Genomic DNA, 21,237 nt, shown 5'->3' on the forward strand with positions numbered 1-21,237 from the left:
TAAGTAACGGCTTAAGATCAAAATTGATTGTTAGTAAACTTGAAATTACCACTGCTTAAATTACAAGCAATTCTGGTATGAACCATAGGAGATCTCTATATGTTAACGGAAGTCATCCCGCTCGGGAAAAAAAATTATAATTGCTAGTATTTCTATAAATGCGCTGTTTCGAGTATGTCCCTATTGAACTAGTTCCAAATTTTTTAGGAAAGGTATGATGGAAAACTGACCAGCAATGAAAATGTTGTAGGTTGCAACAGCAAATGATTGATGGACAAATCCCGGTGTCTAACCAGAAGCGTTTCTCCTTGCTGCATAGGCACGATAAGCTGCCAGTCCGACAACAGCAATAGCCGCCCCAACTGTAATTTGATACAACACATCTATAGTAAAGAACATTCACATAAGGTAATGCCTATACAAGATAGAGAAAGCAAAAGAGAGGTGCTACGTACCTGAAACACACAAAAGAGATTGATTAACAACCTGGAGGTACTTCTTGCGGTTCCTCCTAGCCTCAGTTTCGGGAATGCTCAAGTGAGGATGCTCAGCTACATTTATGATTTTATGGAACACATCATTCATAGTGCTCAACTTCATGCTCACACGAACAGGTGCCTCAATGCCCAGTTCGTGACTTATCTGAAACAACAGAGTCAAATATCCATAATTATCAGCTTCATTCTCCCTCAAAATGAATAATACGAAGCAAAAACACAAGTTCATGGTGCAGTTGATAATGCATTTCCCAGACATATGAAAGTATGTGAAGACAAAACAATGAAGACTTGTATACCGCGACTGAATCTCGTACTGCCATTGGATATGCACCGAGATCATCCTTTGCAGCAATAAGGAGGCAAGGTACTCCATAGCCACTTGCTTCTCCTTGCTTAGCAACCTCCACAAGGAGTTCTCTTGATCTCTTCCATGAATGTTCACTCGAACTAGAAAGTGAAAAACAGTGGCACAACATGATATCAGAGACACAAATAAGACTTCAGGCGTATCTAAGTTATTCAACTAATGCCAGAAGGACACGTAAAACCAACAGAACTGCATGCTACATATATAGATATACAAAATGATTGAATTATTTGTCTAATCATATAAAGGTCTAAATTGTTATGTGGATCTTTTAAGTTCGATCAACTTTTCAGCCATCTTCGCCCATCTGTGGGGGGTCTACATATGAACAACATTTTTCCACAAAAAATGCAATTTGCAAACTCTGAACCAACCCAAACAAACAAAACCACCAAACCTTACATGGGTTGGTTAATAGGTTCTAACAAAAACCTCATCCTGCACTAAAGCGTTGACTCTGGGTTAAGCCCAGTGTGGAGCAAACCAAACCAAGTGAGTACCCCTATATACAGAATCCCTTGTATGTTAAAATTATATACACATGTGTATACCATGCAAAATTATTTCAATCCTATTACAATGCCAGTTATATAAATTGGTCAACTATAAGAAGTAACGATCTCATGAAAGGAAAGCATGACATAAATTACCATTACATTACGTCTTGTGCAAAAGTGAAATAATAAATTTGACAATTTTATTGAACAAAAGAAAATCGAATTACCTGGAATGAACAAAGACAGCAACATCACAGGCTGCCAAAAAGGTCTTATCAGACAAATGTGTTTTCACTTCATCTTCTGGTATCTCTCTCAGTACAAGAGTCTTATTCCCCTGTGAACAAGTCAAGAAATCAAATAACGGATATATTTAGATCCAGGATACTAGGAATCATATAGGCAATCATGTTTGTTCACTTATTTTATTTGCCACACTTCAATTTATTTTAAACCAGGACTTCATTAAACTTGCCTTATTCTCACAAAAACTATCTCAATGCAGAAATGTTAAATATGATAGTACTCACCCCAATCTGGTTAATGACATTCACTGCATAACGTTCACCAGTAGGTATAGTCTCGCTCTTTGAGAAAGGCCTGAGGTTAAAATGGGCAACAACAAATTAACAAAGCCAAATGAAAGAACAAATGTACAGTCCCGCAAAAGTTTTCTAAAAGTGGAAAATAGACCACAGTCAAACAGGAAATGGATAGCAGACATGGTGAGCTTTGTCTCAGTTTGAAAAGAAAAAAGACAAGAAAATTGGGTAGTTTCAGAATCAAAATAGTTCATTTTTGTAGAACTAAAACAGTATCTGAGAGCTAGGAGGTTATTATCACCCAACCAAATTTGTTCTAACAAAGGATTGAGAAAATGGGATTAGGTATTGAGGTAAGTTTGGTTACTGTGGGTCAATAGGTTAACCCTTTCTCTTCACATTTATAATAAAAGGAGTACTAATTAACTATGTTGAGTACAGTGAAGAGGGAGAGCCATACCTTCCTATGAATGAATTTAAAAGAGCGGATTTTCCTGCATTTTTAGGACCAAAAACGAAGCAATTGAAAACATTTCTTTCCGTTTTTTGCTTTTTACGATCTACTGCTCTTCTTCTAGTAACATGGATCGCTGAAGCAGGACTGCCATTGAACCCAACATATATCAAATTTGCCAAACTTTGCTTTGGATCTATCAGTGTCATGAGGGCCCACTAGTCACACAAAACAAAGATATAGTTACAGTTTACAATTGGCTTAAGGAGATTGAACAAAGAAAAATGGAAACATGTATGTCATCCAAAATAGACAACAAAAAATTCATGATGAACATACGTAAGCTAATATAAACAGGGCAGCAATGAAAAGGAAGATACCTCAGACAAAAACGCATTAAGAGGTAAATTCCCTGATGCCGTTGTCTCTGCAGCATCCTCGTAAGGAGCTTCACTCCAAGGACTGAAATTTCAGTGAACAGCATATTAATCTATTTTTGGAGAATAAAAAGAAACAATGATAGGAACATACATTATTTTATCCACAACTAACAAAAAAGTATAAGGGAAAGGGCAGAAAAACATGGAGATAAATCAGGACTTTAGGGGTTAGTTATAGTAACTTGGAAGAAACTAACAACGTGTAGCTCGTGACACTATCACAATCAAAAGTATTGTTATTGTATAAGAGAAAGACAGAATCTTTAACATTTGGAGTCTGACATCCTGGCCATCTCTTACCATTTGCAAACCTAAACTCATCACGAGAGAAATTAACCATGACCCCATCATTAATATGTTTCAGCAACTCATAAAGACAACTAGATATTCAGGATCTTATCCCAACACTTAAACATTTGGTTGTTTGTGAGGAACAGAAAATTCACTGCCCATTAAACAGAAAGTATAAACTCAAGCACAAATCTATCAAATAACTATGAAATCTTGCAGGAAACAGAGGTGTACCCTTCTCAGCTGGCACAAGCAGCATAATATGCTGGTAACAATTAGAGTGGTTTCACTGAAAAAATAAGGGAATAACCAGTCCAACAAAATGAAATATATATATATATATATATGTATATTGCAGTAAACCAAGGAACATAACTGATTGGCTGAACTCACTTTTCTGGAGCAGTAGAAAATAGGTTATCAAGCTCATGTGGTTGAAGGGCTCCATCCTAGTTGCCAAGGCACATTTGGAAATAAAATGACAGCAGACTCATTAGCACAGTTATAGCATAGAAAGAGCATAAATCACATTGCAAAGGCACAAAAGTATGGTGAGAATGGATATTATGGCATACATTATCACGGTCATTTATACGAAAGATCCCCTTCAGGTGCTCAATAGCCTCACTCGTCAGCTCCATACTCTAAAATATGACATTTAAGAGTAAGTATTTCGTATCCATCATTAATAACAAAGTATCAAGAAACGATAGAAAATAAACACACAGGCAGAAACCAATACAACTGTTTATGACAAAACTTGCCCCAATACCTTTCAATTAACAAAACAGTTTAGACAGCACTAAAACCTTAATATGATAAGATTGAGCTATACCTGATCCGGAGAACGCTTGGATGGAAGTACGAGAAGGTCTTCCCTGAGTTTTAGACCATCATCATATCCAAATTTTCTGAGGACAGACCAAGTTGTCTCAATACGTTCTCTCTCAATGAAAAGAGTATGAAGATAATAGAACCCCTGGGGGGTAAGACCAATATCATTGACACCTTCTGGTTTCCTCTCATGTACAACCCTCTTAACTCCCACAATTTCCCCAGGCTGTAGTGGAGCATTAAAACACTCAACCTGTTTGTGACAGTTACATAACATCAAACTTCCAAATAAGCGATTAAAAAGGACCACAAAACACATGACAAAAGAAAAGAAAAAAGACCTGGAATTTATTCAGCTCCTCATCATTAAGGGCACCGTCCATGTCACAATCACAAAGAGTAAAAATCCTTTTCAAAGCTCTAATACATCGGGGTTGCAGACTTTGCGTTTCTTGATCAAACAACGGAGTTGTTGGATGAAGGACTGCCTTTGAAGCATAATGAAACACTTCGGGAACCTGTACACAAGTAAAATTCACATTGCTCAAACTTGAAGCTCCCTCACCTTTATATAACAACACATAACGAAAAGCATTTTGGCATTTAAACATACCTGAACTTGAGCGGATGCAGAACACTCAATGCAAGTCTGAATTTCCCTAAACTGATGCATGATTGGTGCCATCACCTGCTCCATGCTCATCTGTTCCTGCGGATTTCGCAAATCTAACTTGCATCCAACCAGAATTACCGGCACCTTCACCTAATATTTTGTTCCACATTCCCATATTATCAATTAATTAATAAAAAAAATTAACAATTCAAACAATTTCATAGCACCTAACCACTTGAATAATTGAATTGCAAACCTCCAAGTGCCGAAGCTCGAGCAGCCAGTAAGTAGTCAGACGAGTGAGCGTCATCGGCTGATCGCAGGCATACGTTAGCACCACCACATCCGCTCGGTTCAATTCTTCGTTCCTCTTACTGCAATTCTCCAAGCTATTAAAAAATATCGAGCAAATTCACATCAAAAAATCTGCTTTCTATTTTTTCTTGGCGAAAAAGAAATTGAATTTTCAAGCATTCCCTAATTTTACTGTGTATGTATATATATACACATATATATATATATATATCTGTGTATGTATAGCTGACCTGGAGGAGGTGTCGATGATGGTGAGCGGAACGTGATCTGGAAACATATCGGCGGCGAGGCGCGTTGCGGGAAGCACGGGAGGGACGGCGGGGTCGAAAGCGTCAGTGGTCACGGCGGCAATCAAAGTCGACTTGCCGGTGCCGCGTTCGCCGGCGACGACGACTCGGACGCCGGTGCGCTTTCCGGTGTACATAAGTGCTGACATGGCCAACGGGATGAGAGTTTTTTATTTTTATTTTTATGGTTGAAGGCTGAAGGGATGAGAGGGCCCCGGGGTTTTTATACGTTGAACGAATCAACGAAGGCGCGAGAACGACAGTTCATACGCTGTCGTTTGGTTTCTGCACTGTTCGATCTTGCTTGGAGAGAAAGACGTGGCTTTAAATTCAAAGCCCAATAATTCTCTCGTACCAAAAGATCAATAAAAGCCAATTCTCTCCAAAAGCCCAGTAAAAGCCAATATGTTGCTCGTACCAAAATCCCCGCGTCGAGTCTCGACGTTCTTGTGACTGGGACAGTAGAGCTGATACCAGCGCGGTTCACTAACCGAAGCGAAGATGTTACTTCGAACCCTGCGAAGCTCCATCGCCGCCGTCCTATATTTCTCAGCAGAAGCGCATGAGGTAACGAAAGCGGTGGCCACTGGCCGCCACCACAGCGAAAAGCTCGAGCAGCCGGCAGCGACCGAGACACACTGGGAAGGAGACTCTTGGGTAGTGCACTAGAGTCTAAAGGGCAGTAACCTTGAAGGAGATGGAGGCATTGGCAACTCCGAAAATTATAGTCGCATATTCCTCCCTGCTCAGCCTGCATACAATCATTGGCGATAAGGAAGGTGTTCGGCGAATCTGGAAAAAAGTAAAACCATTGTTCCCCAAAATGAGCACACATGCATGCTATCTTCACTTGTGAAACTCGAGCAGTTTGAAGAAGCTGGGAAACTGTATACTGAATGGGAGTCCGTTTTCGGGGACTCGTGATCCTAGGGTTTCAAATATACTTCTTGCAGCGTACATCAACGAAGACCAAATGAAAAGGGTTGAAACCTTTCATAATCTGATGGTGCGAAATGGCATAAAGCCGTGTTACAGTACTTGGGAGGAGTATTTATCAAATATAGTCAAAAATTAACTCTTAATTTCAAAAGGGAATTGTTATTGGCACTCTAAAATTCTCATTCTACACTCCAAACTTTTTATATTTAAAAATAAAAATACACTTGTACGGAGTGTAGAATAAGATTTTTGGAGTGCCAATAACACTTCCCTTTCAAAAATGTCACTTTTTATAAAAACTTTCAAATATATACAAATTTTTACTTAAATAGGCACAAATACCCTCAAATTTAACAATTATATAAATTAAAGGTTTTTTAGCTACTGTCGCCTTAAGCTCCGGTCCAACTTCACCTTCGCTTCTACACTCCACCACCACAACCCTATCCCCTTCGACCCCCTCATCACTGACATTGAGGGCCGTCGCGGTTACCGCAAGTGGGAGCAACAAAATTTCAATCATGCATTCAACACTTTTTTTCTTACTAATATCATTTTTAGTTTTAAATATAAAATAGTTTTTAAAGTTAATTCACATGTCGTTATATGATTGTATTTGTGAGACCCAAGTAGTGCCACATCATCACAATAACAGAGCAATTGACAAATTTGTCACGAAAAAACTAAAATGATCACAATGGACAAATTCAAAGAAAGACTAAAATGATTCACGATAGACAAATTCAAGAACACTACTATTGATTATCATTAATTGTTAAGGACCAAATTAAGGAGTTATGTCAATGTCACGAATCATTTTGGCTAAAAAGTCTTTAATTTATTTGATTGTTAAATTTGAAGGTATTTGTGTCTATTTAGATGGAATTTTGGATATATTTGAAAGATTTTATAAGAAGTGATATTTTTGAAATTAAGGATTAATTTTTTACTATATTTCATAAATATTCACTTGGGAGCTTCTTACTTGGGGTTATTTGAAACAATAACAAGAACAAGAACAAGAACATACAGAAAAAGCGCTAGAGTATTTCAAGAAAGCTGTTGGTGGTGTGAAGAGATGGGATCCTGACAAACGGTTGATTGGCGAAGTATTTGACAGGCTCAAGGAGAAAAACCATATTCAAGGGGGTGAGGAACTATTGGTAAGAGTATAAAGAAACATAAGCAAAAAATAAATAAATAAATAAAATATATTTAGAAATGGGGGATCGGTATGATGCTAGCGATTATTAAAATAATCAATCACTACAAATGTAGCGACAATTATTATGTACAATCGTTAGAAAAGTACCGATCGTATCATTTTCTATTTTATTTATTTAGTTTATGTTTTTTTATTGAATTTTCTTTTCTTCCTACGTTACCTTATTTAGATTCAAATACCATTAGATTTAAATTGATATCCTCATTTTTCGTGCTCCAAGCCAACTTCAGTTTGCGCGACGAATTCTACCTCGTTTCATGCGTGGGTCCAGCCTCGTTTTACATAACAGAAGCCTTCCAGTTTTTCAGTGAACTGACCTTGCCTCATTGTTCTTGCGCCTAAGTTCACCTCATTCTGCACGCGCGGAGTCTGCTTCATTTTGCGTGCATCAAGGCCGCCTAACACCCACGTTTTTTTGTCAAAAATTCAATTTTTTTTTTCGTGTAATATTGTATGTGAGCATTAACGAAAATTTTATAAAACATTTCGAATCGGTTTACAATTTATTGAACAATATATGTATATTTAGTATAATACCTAGGTTGAAAACAAAGAAAATAAGTGAAGATGTATTGAGGCCCAAAACATTGTTAAATGAGGCTCAAGGAGAAAGACCATATTCAAGGGGGTGAGGAACTATTGGTAAGAGAATAAAGAAACATAACAGAAAGTCTTACTTTAATTTTTAAAACTTCCCGCTGAGGCGAAGCAAAAATAAATAGTTTGTGTGTTTAGGTTCGTCTCATTTTGCATGTGAGGTGTCCGTATTGTTTTGCATGCAAGAAGGTCGCCCTTTTTTACGTTCATCGAGCCATGTTGTTTTGGCATACACAGAGCCAAACTCTTTTTCTGTGTGCAGGAGTAAAACCTAGAAATGGGGTTCGACACTCAAGAATCTCAATGGAAAGTCTCACCTTAACTTTCAAAACTTCACAGTGAGGTGAAGATGAAAATAAATAGATTGAATGGTGTGGAGCCAAAAATAATCACAATGCGACATGTGGATTTTTGGGTTAAAAGGACAAAATCACCCTCAAGACGCACCGAAATTCCTACGCGCTAGTAGTGGGCAATCATATCTCAACCAAATCAAAAGTGCCCAAAATAGGTAACAATTCAAAACCTATTTCATCCATCCTCATCAAATCCTCTCCACAAGGTAACTCCCAAATCATTCATCTTTTATTATATTAATTAACTCATCAATTAGGAAATTATTTTATTAATTAGCTAAAGAGCAGTAACCTTGAAGGAGATGGAGGCATTGGCAACTCCGAAAATTTGAGTCGCATATTCCTCCCTACTCAACCTGCATACAATCATTGGCGATAAGGAAGGTGTTCGGCGAATCTGGAAAAAAGTAAAACCATTGTTCCCCAAAATGAATGATGCTGAGTACACATGCATGTTGTCTTCACTTGTGAAACTCGAGCAGTTTGAAGAAGCTGGGAATAAAGAAACATATGCAAAAAATAAAGTCGTGTTACAGTACTTGGAAGCTTCTTACTTGGGGTTATTTGAAACAAGAACATAAGGAAAAAGCGCTAGAGTATTTCAAGAAAGCTGTTGGTAGTGTGAAGAGATGGGATCCTGACAAACGGTTAATTGGCGAAGTATTTGACGGGCTCAAGGAGAAAGACCATATTCAAGGGGCGTGAGGAACTATTGGTAAGAGAATAAAGAAACATATGCAAAAAATAAATTAAAAAAAAAAAAATTTAGAAAGGGGGGTCCGGTATGACGCTAGCGATTATGATGTAGCATAATCACTAGCTAGGTAGCGACAATAATTCGGACAATCATTAGCAAAATACCGATAATATCATTTTCTATTTTATTTATTTAGTTTATGTTTTTTTTATTGAATTTTATTTTCTTCCTAAGTTACTTTATTTAGATTCAAATATCATTAGATTTAAATTGATATCCTCATTTTCCGTGCTCCAAGCCAGCTTCAATTTGCGCAATGAATTCTACCTCGTTTTCATGCGTGGGTCCATCCTCGTTTTACATAATAGAAGCCTCCAGTTTTTCGGTGAACTGACCTTGCCTTATTGTTTTTGTGCCTAAGTTTGCCTCATTCTACTTGCGTGGAGTCTGCTTCATTTTGCGTGCATCAAGGCCGTCTAACACCCACGTTTTTTTTGTCAAAAATTCAATTTTTTTATTTTCGCGAAATATTATATGTGAGCATTAAGGAAAATTTTATAAAACATTTCGAAGCGGTTTTACAATTTATTGAACAATATATGCATATTTAGTATAATACTAGGTTGAAAACAAGGAAATAAGTGAAGATGTATTGAGGCCCAAAACATTGTTAAATGGGGTTCCACCCTCAAGAATATTGACTTTGAAACCGGGCGGCAACTGCAAAAGCTGCTTTAGTTTGGGATTAGGAAGGGTGAAGTTTCGATGGCTCTAGTCGAATCTGTATGGCTAGCTATATCTATCGGGCACAACAGAAAGTCTTACTTTAATTTTTAAAACTTCCCGATGAGGCGAAAACGAAGGCAAAGGCGAAAATAAATAGTTTGTGTGTTTGGGTTTGCCTCATTCTGCATGTGAGGTGTCTGTATTGTTTTGCATGCAAGAAGGTCGCCCTTTTTTACGTTCACTAAGCCGGTGTTATTTTGGCGTGCACGGAGCCATACTCATTTTCCGTGTGGAGGAGTGAGACCCAGAAATAGGGTTCGACACTCAAGAATCTCAATGGGAAGTCTCACCTTAATTTTCAAAACTGCACAATGAGGCGAATGTGAAAATAAATAGATTGAATGGTGTGGAGCCAAAATTAATCACAAGGCAACACGTGGATTTTTGGGTAAAAATGACAAAATTTCCCTCGAGGCACACTAGGATTCCTACGCACGAGCAGTGGGCAATCATCTCTCAACCAAGTCAAAAGTGCCTAAAAGAGGTAACAATTCAAAACCTATTTCATTCATCCTCATCAATTCCTCTTCACAAGGTAACTCCCAAATCATTCCTCTTTTATTATATTAATTAGCTAATCAATTAGGAAATTATTCTATTAATTAGCTAATTAATTGATTTATTATTCAATTATTCCTAATTAGCTACAAATCATGAACCTCACCCAAAATACCGACCAAGTGGCCGGTCCTCCTCTTCTTAAAGGGGTCGGCCACACCCCTATAAATACTACCTCATTCTCTTCAAAACTCAATTCCAATTCTCTTGCTAAATTCTCTAAATTCTCCAAACGTTTTTTTCCTCAAAATTCTAACTTCGACATCGGAGGTTCTTCAGCCAAAGTTCCCTCATTCATCATGGGCGCGTGAGACTCTTGGCCTTGACCAGAGGTGTTATTTGTTTTGTAGGTGCAATTTAGTCCAAGAAACAAGAAGGAAGAAATTTGCATCCACAAATTGGTGCTTTCATTGAGAGTTGAGTCCCACACTCGTAAAAAACTTTTGCATCAAAGGTTTTCTATTTTCTTGTCCATTTGTAGTTTTTTCATACGTTTTTATTTTTAGAATCTTTTTATTTGCAAAAATTATGTGGTAAAACATAAAATAAAAGTACAATGGCAAGAAATTTGGAAACTTCAACGAACGAAAATTCCAATGTTCAAGAGATGGGACCACGGCGATCCACAAAGCTAAAGGTGACAATAAGTGGAGTGACACCACCACCAAGGCAACCACCGCGATGGTCACCATAGTAGCCACCCACGATGAGGTCCATGAAGCCACCACCATGGCCCAAGCCATGTCATCCAAGCTTGACGTGTCATCCAAAGCCCACGGCACCAAGGCCACGGCCCAAGCAGTGTTATTCCAAGCCTAAGGCAAACTGGCATGTGTCGTCCAAACCCGACAAGAACCCAACGCGTTGCCAAGTTGAGCCCTAACCTCACACCCAAGTGTGCCACACGCCGAACAGCCCACTCCCATGGCCCAGGTTACTCCTGCCAAGCAGCCCACTCCCGTGACCCAACCTGCTCCCGCCAAGCAGCCTATTATCGCGGCCCAGCCTGCTCCCGTGGCCCAACCTACTCCCGTGGCTTTCCAAGCAACCCAAATCGGTCCAAGATTAGTTCAACCGTCTCGACTCCAAATTTCCAGACCGACGATTGAACCGAGAACATTTTCACCATATTTTTCTGCAGATTTGACATTTCCCAACTCAAATCTCGCGCTCGGAGTCTACCACACTTCCACTACTCAAGGAAATACATTCCTTCCAAGCTCTTTCAACCTAAATGGAAAACAACACTTGTCTCGACAAGTCATAGAGTTGACGAGCGCCCTCGTGCAGCAGATAACCTTGGTGAATCAGCTCTTGCAACGCACCGAGATGCAACGTGGCCTAGACGAGGTGTCCCGAAGTAGGATAAGGGTAAACGAAGAACCTCTACAGCAGCGTCCCGGCAGGCAGCCACTCGACCAACCATGAACCTAGCGTTCGGGCAGTGTAACTCTCTACTAGGCCCTCGAGATAGTGTATACTCCCGTCTTAGAGCGTGAATGAGTGTGCACTCTCGACTAGGCCAACGGACGAACATACATTCAGGGTTGGGGTCACACTCTGATAGTCAACATGAGTAACCTTCTAGGCGAAGTGGCAAATTCAGGAAGAAGTATAGAGACTCTTGACCGAGCGATTGCGCGATTTCCAACACAACAAGATCACCAACGAGGCATTACTAAGAGACATAACCAACATAAGCAGGTAACCCTTCATAGACCGGATCGAGCAGGCAGATCCTTTACGCAATTTTAGCATGCCATATTTCACATCCTTCAAATGAGATGGAGACCCGGAGAGACATTTGAAACATTATCGAAGCACAATGATACTTTATCAAAACAATGACAATCTCATGTGCAAGATATTCGCCACCACTCTACAAGGTGAGGCGCAAAATTAGTTCTGCACCCTGCCACCACAATCCATCCAGAGTTTCGACGAATTTTCTTTGGTTTTCACCAAAGAATATGCACCATATTGCTCGATCAAGAAAAAGTCCTACCACTTGTTCAACGTCAAGAAGAACCCAAAGGAGTCGTTTCACGACTATGTGAAGAGGTTCAAAGCAGGGAAGGCAAAGATAGTTGGATGCAACAACTCGATAGCTAGAGCAGCCTTCCAAAAATGACTCCCAACCGACCACCCGCTGTTCAAAGAATTGATCATGAAAGAAGATCAAACTTTGACAGACTCTTTTGTTCTGGCAGAGAAACATGCCATTTGGGACGAAGTTAACAAAAAAGTTTCTTTGGAAAATCATTATGCTGCTCACACCTATAAACAATGAACATTCAGTTATACGTATATATAAATAATCATGACTATAGTAGACAATATTAAAAGATAAATAAAAAAAATGACATACATGTCGAGCATGTTTCTGAGCCTTCTCCACTATTTTAAACTTTGAAAGACCACACTTTGTAGAGCTTGATTCTTTTCTATTTTTAGACCCCATTGGACGACCTTTGTGAGGTTTAACATTAGGCTTAAGAGTTAATGGAAGAGAAGTATCAAGAAATTCACAAAGTTGCCTTTTGGTATCCTTTTTTTGAGCAAGAGGTAACTTTTCATACTTATCTTTAAACTCCACTAGAAGGCCGCTTATTTGATCTTGTTCATTGTCCAAGCTTACATGACCATCATTGACAAACAATTTTCTATCAATCCTCCATTGTGGATGTATGTCATTTAGTTGCAAGACTTCAATATTCATCTCTCTAATCATGTGTGTCACATCCCGTCCCGGGGGGGACCACTTCCCGGGCCCACTCCACCACCGTAGCACGATATTGTCCGCTTTGGGCCCCGACCACGCCCTCACGGCTTTGTTTTTGGGAACTCACACGAGAACTTCCTGATGGGTCACCCATCCAGGGAATGCTCTCGCGCGCTACTCGCTTAACTTCGGAGTTCCCATGGAACTCGAAGCCAATGAGCTCCCAAAAGGCCTCGTGCTAGGTAGGGATGAGAATATACATATAAGGATCACTCCCCTGGGCGATGTGAGATGTCACAATCTACCCCCCTTAGGGGCCCGACATCCTCGTCGGCACACTTGCGGCCAGGGTTAGGCTCTGATACCAAATTGTCACATCCCCGCCCGGGGCGGACCACTTCCCGGGCCTGCTCCACCACCGTAGCACGATATTGTCCGCTTTGGGCCCCGACCACGCCCTCACGGTTTTTTTTTTGGGAACTCACACGAGAACTTCACGATGGGTCACCCATCATGGGAATGCTATCGCGCGCTACTCGCTTAACTTCAGAGTTCCCATGGAACCCGAAGCCAGTGAGCTCCCAAAAGGCCTCGTGCTAGGTAGGGATGATAATATACATATAAGGATCACTCCCCTGGGCGATGTGGGATGTCACAATGTGAGCACAAAGAAGACCCATTTTCTTGAGAAAATGACCCTTACATTAAGATGGAAGATCACAAGAACTTGATGCTTCAAATTAATTATATAACTCATTCAATGCAAATCTAGATACATGAGTAACAACGTCTTTGAAGAAGGGAAGCCGAAACTTGTGTGAAACTCTAACTTTTTCACTTGAAAGTTGAGTTTTGATTTCTTGAAATTGATTTTCAATAGCAAGACATATTTTTTCTTTTACCTCGCGAAGACTTCCAGTTGAAACTTGAAGATATTTTTTTAGCGTTGCATGTGCACCTTCGGCGCTTAAAGTAAACGATTACCAAAGTGGGTAACTTTCTCAGACCATGCACTTACAAAGTTTTCTTTATATGGAAGCCAAGTACTAAGAATATATTTCAAAACAAATTTCTTCTCCTCGTACTTAACTTCAAAACGACTCCAAGCTTCATTGAATGATGTTTCATTAGGAGATTGGATTAAAATTGTCCAAGAGGAAATGAAATCAATCCAATCAACTTCTTCCTCAAAATGAGCCTTACAATTTGCAAGTATATTTTTCTCAATATGCCACACGCAAAAAAGATTGGAAGTACTTAGAAAGACAATGCATATAGCATTCATCAATGCCAACTCCCTATCCGTTATAATCACCATAGGATGATTATTAACTCCCAAAATCTTACTAAACATTTTTAGAGCCCACACATAATCCTCTTCTTTCTCATTTTGCATGAAAACAAAACAAGAATAAAAGGATGTGTTGAAAATTGAAACTCCTAAAATTTCCTTTCTTAATTTTTATATGGGTGGCGTTAGGAATCCTTATCATCCTAACCTATGGAATTGTATTGATTGACAAACTAGTGCAGTAAATGGATTCAATATGCATTCATAGACAAGAATTATTGAACAATGTGTAGGTATTTACTGGCAGCAGACTCGCTGCAAAACGAATCTTTACATTGATTTTTGCACATTGAGATTAGGCACCCAATAATTCCATATGGTCATGGAGCCTAGGTAAAACCACATCATTAAACCTAATTCCAAGTAAAGTGTATTGGGGACCAATAGAAACAACATTCCAATAGAAAATTAATTTCCCCAAAACCAACATAAATCAATTTTTAATTTTCTGATCCATAATTTGAAAATCTTCTGTAAAAATTAAAACTACACCAGTATTCATTCATTCGATTGACATTTGAACCACAAAGTAGGGAAAGAAAAAAATAAACCTAAAAAACAAATTGAGATAAAACCTAACACAATAAGAGAACAAAAACCTTAAATTTCAAAATCAATCTTAATAATTTGAGAAAATACTTTAGAAACTTACCATCAAAAGTGTTAAGAGGAGGAATGCATTCTGAAATTTCATCCATGTTATCCTCCTTGCATGCCATATCCAATATGTTATGCAACTTAATGTCCATCTGGAGCTCTTCATCTGTTATTATCAAGTCATCCGTTGTGGTTTTTCACAAGAAGTAATAAAGAAGGGTAATAGATTGTGACACGCCCCGATCGAAGTCAGGGCATGCTGGCCGTCACATGAGAATGACGTAACCATGTGTACAGTGAGGAAGCTAAGAATAATAAAAGTACGAATAAATAAAAACCAAGCTAAACGCTGCGTAAATAAACATACATATGCAAACGCAAGTGTGAATACAATCATTCAGAGCACGGAAGTCCTAGTGCAGTCTGGAGAAACAAACACTAAATAAACACACCCAAAGGTGGTCATACACTGGTGATAATCTATCAGATATACCGTGAATCCCTCGAGAGCCACCAACAGAGCTATCCAAACTAGAACCTAGAGGGGCGCAAAATAGAAAACGTGAGTGGGTAAAAACAAAGCTTTTCAAAATCATTTCAATAACAAAAGTTCTAACCCCTCGCCGTAAAACCTGTATAGTTTCCCAGAAAATAGAATATGCACATATATATAACTCATGCTCGGAAATATGCCATGTCGAATGCCTCAACATAGAAATGCAAGTACTCATGTAATGTCAAATCAACGCCATGAAATCTGTCAGTCGAAGTCACCTAACGTGACCTATACGGCTGAATCTAGAGCTCAAGTCCACAACTCACTAACTATACCTGCACACGAGTCGGAACCACCTAAAGTAGTCTATACGACAGGACTGGGTGTAAAATAAGTACGCTCAAGTGCTACGATCACGTGAAGACTGGGCGAATAATCGCGGGTCACCTACGAGTCGGAACCACCTACATGAAGGAAGATTTGTGAAAAACAAGTTCATTTGAGCAACATCAACAACATGCAATTAACAATTAAAAGGCGGAATCATGTTTATATGCACTCAAAAACAAAACTTAACCCATGAACTTCAAAGCCTAGTAGATAGGTGAACCAAGACTCAACTCAAAACAAAGTGAGTTGAGAAATCAATACCTTTGTAGATTCCTCTTTGCATAAGCAAAGGCTAATCGCCCAAAGAGAGGGCCTTCATTCCTTGCATCTTAGATCCATGGATTTGGATGGATGAAAAGGTTTCTCCAAGTTCTTAAAATTGAGAACCTCTAAGTCTCCACACCAAGGCATATTGTAGAAGAAATGAGTGACCTAGATGAAGTAAGATTGCTAGCTATTTTCCTCTAGGGTGGCCGGCCTCTTTGAGAGCAAAGAGAGGTTTGTGTTCACCTCTTTTCTCCAAAAAGAAACCCTTTATGAATTTTGGCTATAAAGTCATACTTATTCCTTAATTCATTTGAGTGGCAAACTTGTAAATAAGTCCAAAACCACTCTTTCTCTAACATGGCCGGCCATATGGGATTTATTGGGCTATTTGGGCCTTTGTGAATCATTATTCATTAAGTTGTCACACAACTTAAGTCAATGGACTTGACGTTCGAAGCCCATTGGGCCTTAAGGTCCAAAACTATCCCGAGGTCTTTTAACGAACTTATTCGTTTGATTAATAATCATATTAATTAATCCTTGCCATAAATAATTAAACCATTTAATTATTCTTACTCATCTCCGTTGAATCTTCAATCTCTACCTTACACGGTGTACGATCCATTAGGTTCCTTTTAGCGAGGCAGTGGGCGATTCAAACTCTTTCAAATCGATTGTGAATTGAAACTTACTTTCAATTCTCCCTTTAGTGTTTATACACGTTTAGGGCTTCCACAAACCATGAGTGACACCTAGCAGCATATCATGGTTACCCAAGCTAATCAGAAGAGGTGGAGAACCTATTCAGTTTAGGATTACAAATGCAATACGGTCTTTCTCTAATACAATAGTCTTGACCACATTGTTTGGTTTGATAGTTTATTCATGTCTACTATCCAATGTGAATCTTGTACTTATATGATTACCTTGAATGTGATCTGGAACGCATTCCAACATCTCATTCATACTCTGGCCAGAGATTCTAAATCATATCATAGAGTATTCTCCCTCAAACAGTTTGAAGGTTAGAGATCCCTTGTTGCGCATTCACTTGCCTCAATGGCTAAGTGGCTTAACCCCGACGATGCCGTGGACACCCTGATAGAGTGACTTTTGACATAATCAAAGATCAAGTACCTAACCACAAGACAGCTGTGATGCCTCAGGTCAAAGGACTACTTTGCATTATCCCAATCATGAGTTCTCATGTGACATGAATATGAGAACTCCTCGTTGATCGTGTTCAGTGAACTCATTCTCTATTGAGCACCTACATGCTTGTCTTGGTGTCACTCACACCAATGACTCGAGACTAGTCACTCTCCCTGAGAGAAGACACAGCACGTACTGATCTTAACGGACTGTCAATGCCCAATTGGCAATCCTATGATCAGGAACGTTTAGGATGTGTCTACGAAAGAATGGTCTCATGAATCTAACTTCTTTAGATCGCATTCTCCCAATCACATATTCCTTGGACTTATCGTTTAAGCATATAACATTTATATGAGACGGCTCAAACAATAATGTTTGCCCTTAATATTAAACTAGATTAGTTTAACATGTGAAATGTCCATAAAGTATCATCATATGATTGGTTTTAGGGCACATTTCCAACACTACAGTGGTCTGTACGACAGGACTGTGCACCTAACTTGGATCCAAGATGAGCGTGTGGTGCGGGAGGTGAACATCACATGAAGGACTGTGCCCTACTCTGGGCGGGACGGAGGTGCAAGTTATGAGCTCTCTATGCATCTCAAATCACTACTAAACATAAACATAAACCATAACCTACCTGGCACTTACCTGTGTGTCCGCATCACCATACATATTTATATATACCACTAATAATGCATAATTAACGGGTAAACGTAATGCATGGCATATAAAACATATAAACGTTTAATTTCATTTTCTGGGAAAATCACAAGTATATAGGAATATACGGAAAACCAAAAGCCCACTCACTGGTATGTAGAAGGGTCATAACCCCCTTGCCTCGAGTGACTGTGCTCATCCTCGGGATAGGTCTCACCTATATGCGAAACAACTATAAAAACGTTAATTTTAAAGCACATAATCCTAACTAGGTAAAAACTTCTCATACAATGCTCAAATGGGGTGTATGAATACACCAACGTGATTTACTCAACCTCACGAATATCCCCATATTTTTAAAATAATTTTCTGACACCGCACGCGCCCCCACGCGCTGGCCAAGGCACGGCTACACGCGCCGCCTACGCGCAGGCACGTGCCTGGCACACTGACGTCGTCAGGAATATTCTGTTAAGTCTGACAGATTCCGTTAACGCCGTTAGGAATATTCCGTCGTCTTCTCCGGTCAAACTCTGACGCCGTCGCCGTCGCCGGAAAACTGGGAAAAATTCTAAACTTAATATCTCCCTCATTTTTCACCCAAATTTCACGAAATTGGTACCAAAATGAAGCTTACAACTAGAGGAACAAATCCTTACCACTTTCAAGCACTAAAACCAACGGGATCTCGCCGGAAAAAATCCACCAACTCCGGCCAAACCTGCAACTCACAAACCCGACGTCCAAAACCTTCAAACGAACCATCCCGAGCCTCCTAAGGACCTCACCAAGCTTCCTACAAGCCTGAAAATCCCAAAAACACAAGAATTTACGTGTGCATGAACAATGACCAAATTGGGGATCACGAGTTCGACGTGAAAACGAGGGTTCCCTTACCTGAAATGGGTATGGTTGGACTCCTAAGAACCTCACGAGTATAAATATGTAGTTTGTTTCCTCGATCTACCACGTTTCCAATGGTTTTGGTGTTGTCTGTACGAAGAAGATGGGAAAGGGAGAGAGAAAGGGACTCGGGACAGGAAGAAGATGGGGATGAAAATGTGTGGGTGCGTGTGTGGTCCCAAAAACAGCCAGCCAAATTCAAAAAACGACCACACAACGAAACAAACATACTAGGGGCAAAATCGTCATTTTACCCCTATGGTACGAAAAATCCGGGACGGGCTGTCACATATTGGCTTTTCATGGAAGGTATGAATGGACGCATAGAGGACAGGGAAACGGAGGCACATAGGAAGGGGAGCAGTTTGGGAGTTTATCTTGAGTGTTGATTCTTTCTAAGTGTAAAAATCAAAACTAAAAAATAACTTTCAAAAGTTAAAAAATAAGGATATATATGAAAGATTAAGGGGTGTGCTATCCACACACCCCAAATTACTTCTCACATACCTCTTGTTAATTTCTGTTTGTTGATCTTTTTAATTCATCCGATCCGACGGTCGAAAATTAGAAGGGTGTGTGAGATGTAAAATAGGGTGTGTGAATATCATACCCCAAGATTAAATAGTAAGATACCAATTAAGTATTAAAAAATTAAAAAAAAATTGTGGAAAAGTAGTTAATGATGTGTCAATATCACAACCCTTTCCATGGCAGAGGAGAAATAGGAGAGATTATTTTTATTAATTTTAATTTTTTTTTAGAACTAAAGAATATGTAATTATTAGAAGCTTTTATTAGTAGAGGCTCTTATAAGTCTGCCTTGACTTGCCAAACCCAACTGAATTGCCAGTTGTGTTGACCTGAACTGGTTCTGACTCACAAGCACTTTACAATTCCAGATTATCCCAATCTTTTTCATTACTTGTGGGTTTGGAGTAGACCTACATTTTTATTTGGTTGGATTCTTATTTGAACGAAAAATATATCAACAGTCCTTTCATTCAATATTTTAGTGGATAGGTTATTGAGTTTCTATTCATGTATATCAGATTTGAAACCCCCTCCCCTAAATTATTGAAAACAAAGGTGCATTTTTGATTGTCACCCCAAAGTAGTGGCGGGCATCACTACTATATTGATTGTTGTCAGATGATTATGATCTAATTATATCTATTACATAAATTTTGAAAGTTGAACTCGTCTAATTGCAATTAATGTAACCATGATGATTACCACCGCTTAAGGGCGATGAGCAATAATATGTGTATGAAGATGCACGATATCAAAATAACTACCTAACCCCGAGATGATTAGGCTAAGAGTTTGATTTCGTACAATATATATATATATATAGATATATATATATATATATATGTCCAGATTTCGTTTTTCTCAAAGCCGAAAAAATGGCTACATTAAATGTTAATATAAGATGAACATGTGCAATGAATCATTTGAGCTTATTGCTCCTTGTATAAAATAGAAAGTTTTCATTTCAAGAAACTGACTCAAAAATTTACCTTTTTAATTTAAATACGATATTTCAAACTATTTCAATAAGGGTTGATGCAAACTTAGGTATAAGAGGCGGATACAAGACCAACTAATCTAAAATTAAATATATAAGTCCCCACTTTTGCCTTCCTAAATGTTTCTGTGAGTCAGCTGGTCCATTTTTACATTACATATATATGTTTAATTCTACCTTGATGCGTTTTAAAAGTGACGTATACCAAAGCTTGGTTCCAAGTAATTACCATAGAACGATTATGATGATATCTACAAAACCTAGCATTTTTTTTTGAACATACGATATTATTTACGTTAAGGGGAGGGGATGGGCTAGCAATAATATGGTTCAAATTCGCATTTGGCGAGAATTGAACCTAAAACCTCTCACTTATAAGTTAACTTTTAACATCTTGCTTATGTATCAAAATGTGGGACCCTCCTTTCCTAAACCATACTTGATTTGGTAGCGTTGGTAAGGTGGTTAAGAAAAATAGGCACTTGCACCTCCCTCCCCACTACATCTTCATACATATGGTTTTTTAAAAAATGGAATACTTTCTCTTGGTGGATAAAATTGATAGGTTTTATCGATATTTTTGACATATAAGTTAAATATCAGAGAAACTTTTATATTCATTCGTCTAAATGATTGTTTGACATTCTTTAAAGTTCATTTTTTTTTTTGGATCAAACTATATATTTGTTAGGTTAGATGTTAGATTAGAGAGCCAACAAAGTTCGAATCCACGCCGTGGTGCAATGACAACATTCTTCTCCACCATTGTGGTAGAGGGTCACCTGCCCCTAAAGTTTCATTTTAAATTCCCACAATTTTTGCAATGTAATCTTAAGTCATCTAGGGAGAATTAGATTTTAATCA

General features: G+C 38.8%; 1 protein-coding gene across 2 annotated transcripts; it reads right to left on the reverse strand.

The window, feature by feature from the left end:
- On the reverse strand, window positions 1-5,325 carry LOC103947581 (mitochondrial Rho GTPase 2-like). 2 transcript variants are annotated; one of them, XM_048587057.1, is made up of 14 exons: window positions 5,084-5,325; window positions 4,795-4,927; window positions 4,539-4,688; window positions 4,267-4,443; window positions 3,927-4,178; window positions 3,667-3,735; window positions 3,485-3,540; window positions 2,741-2,822; window positions 2,367-2,578; window positions 1,895-1,964; window positions 1,592-1,701; window positions 797-947; window positions 456-642; window positions 1-362 (listed from the first exon to the last, which is right to left on the reverse strand). In XM_048587057.1, the coding sequence occupies exons 1-14, from the start codon at window positions 5,287-5,289 to the stop codon at window positions 289-291; spliced, it is 1,929 nt and encodes a 642-aa protein (XP_048443014.1). In that variant the 5' UTR covers window positions 5,290-5,325; the 3' UTR covers window positions 1-288. The 2 variants fall into 2 exon arrangements, with proteins under 2 accessions (XP_048443014.1, XP_018503057.2); XM_018647541.2 differs by having other exon boundaries at window positions 1-383.
- Between the last annotated feature and the right edge of the window lie 15,912 nt (window positions 5,326-21,237).

This window comes from the organism of the source record quoted next, unplaced genomic scaffold, assembly GCF_019419815.1.
Source record: "Pyrus x bretschneideri cultivar Hongxiangsu unplaced genomic scaffold, Pyrus_bretschneideri_v1 Contig25, whole genome shotgun sequence".
NCBI lineage: Eukaryota > Viridiplantae > Streptophyta > Magnoliopsida > Rosales > Rosaceae > Pyrus > Pyrus x bretschneideri.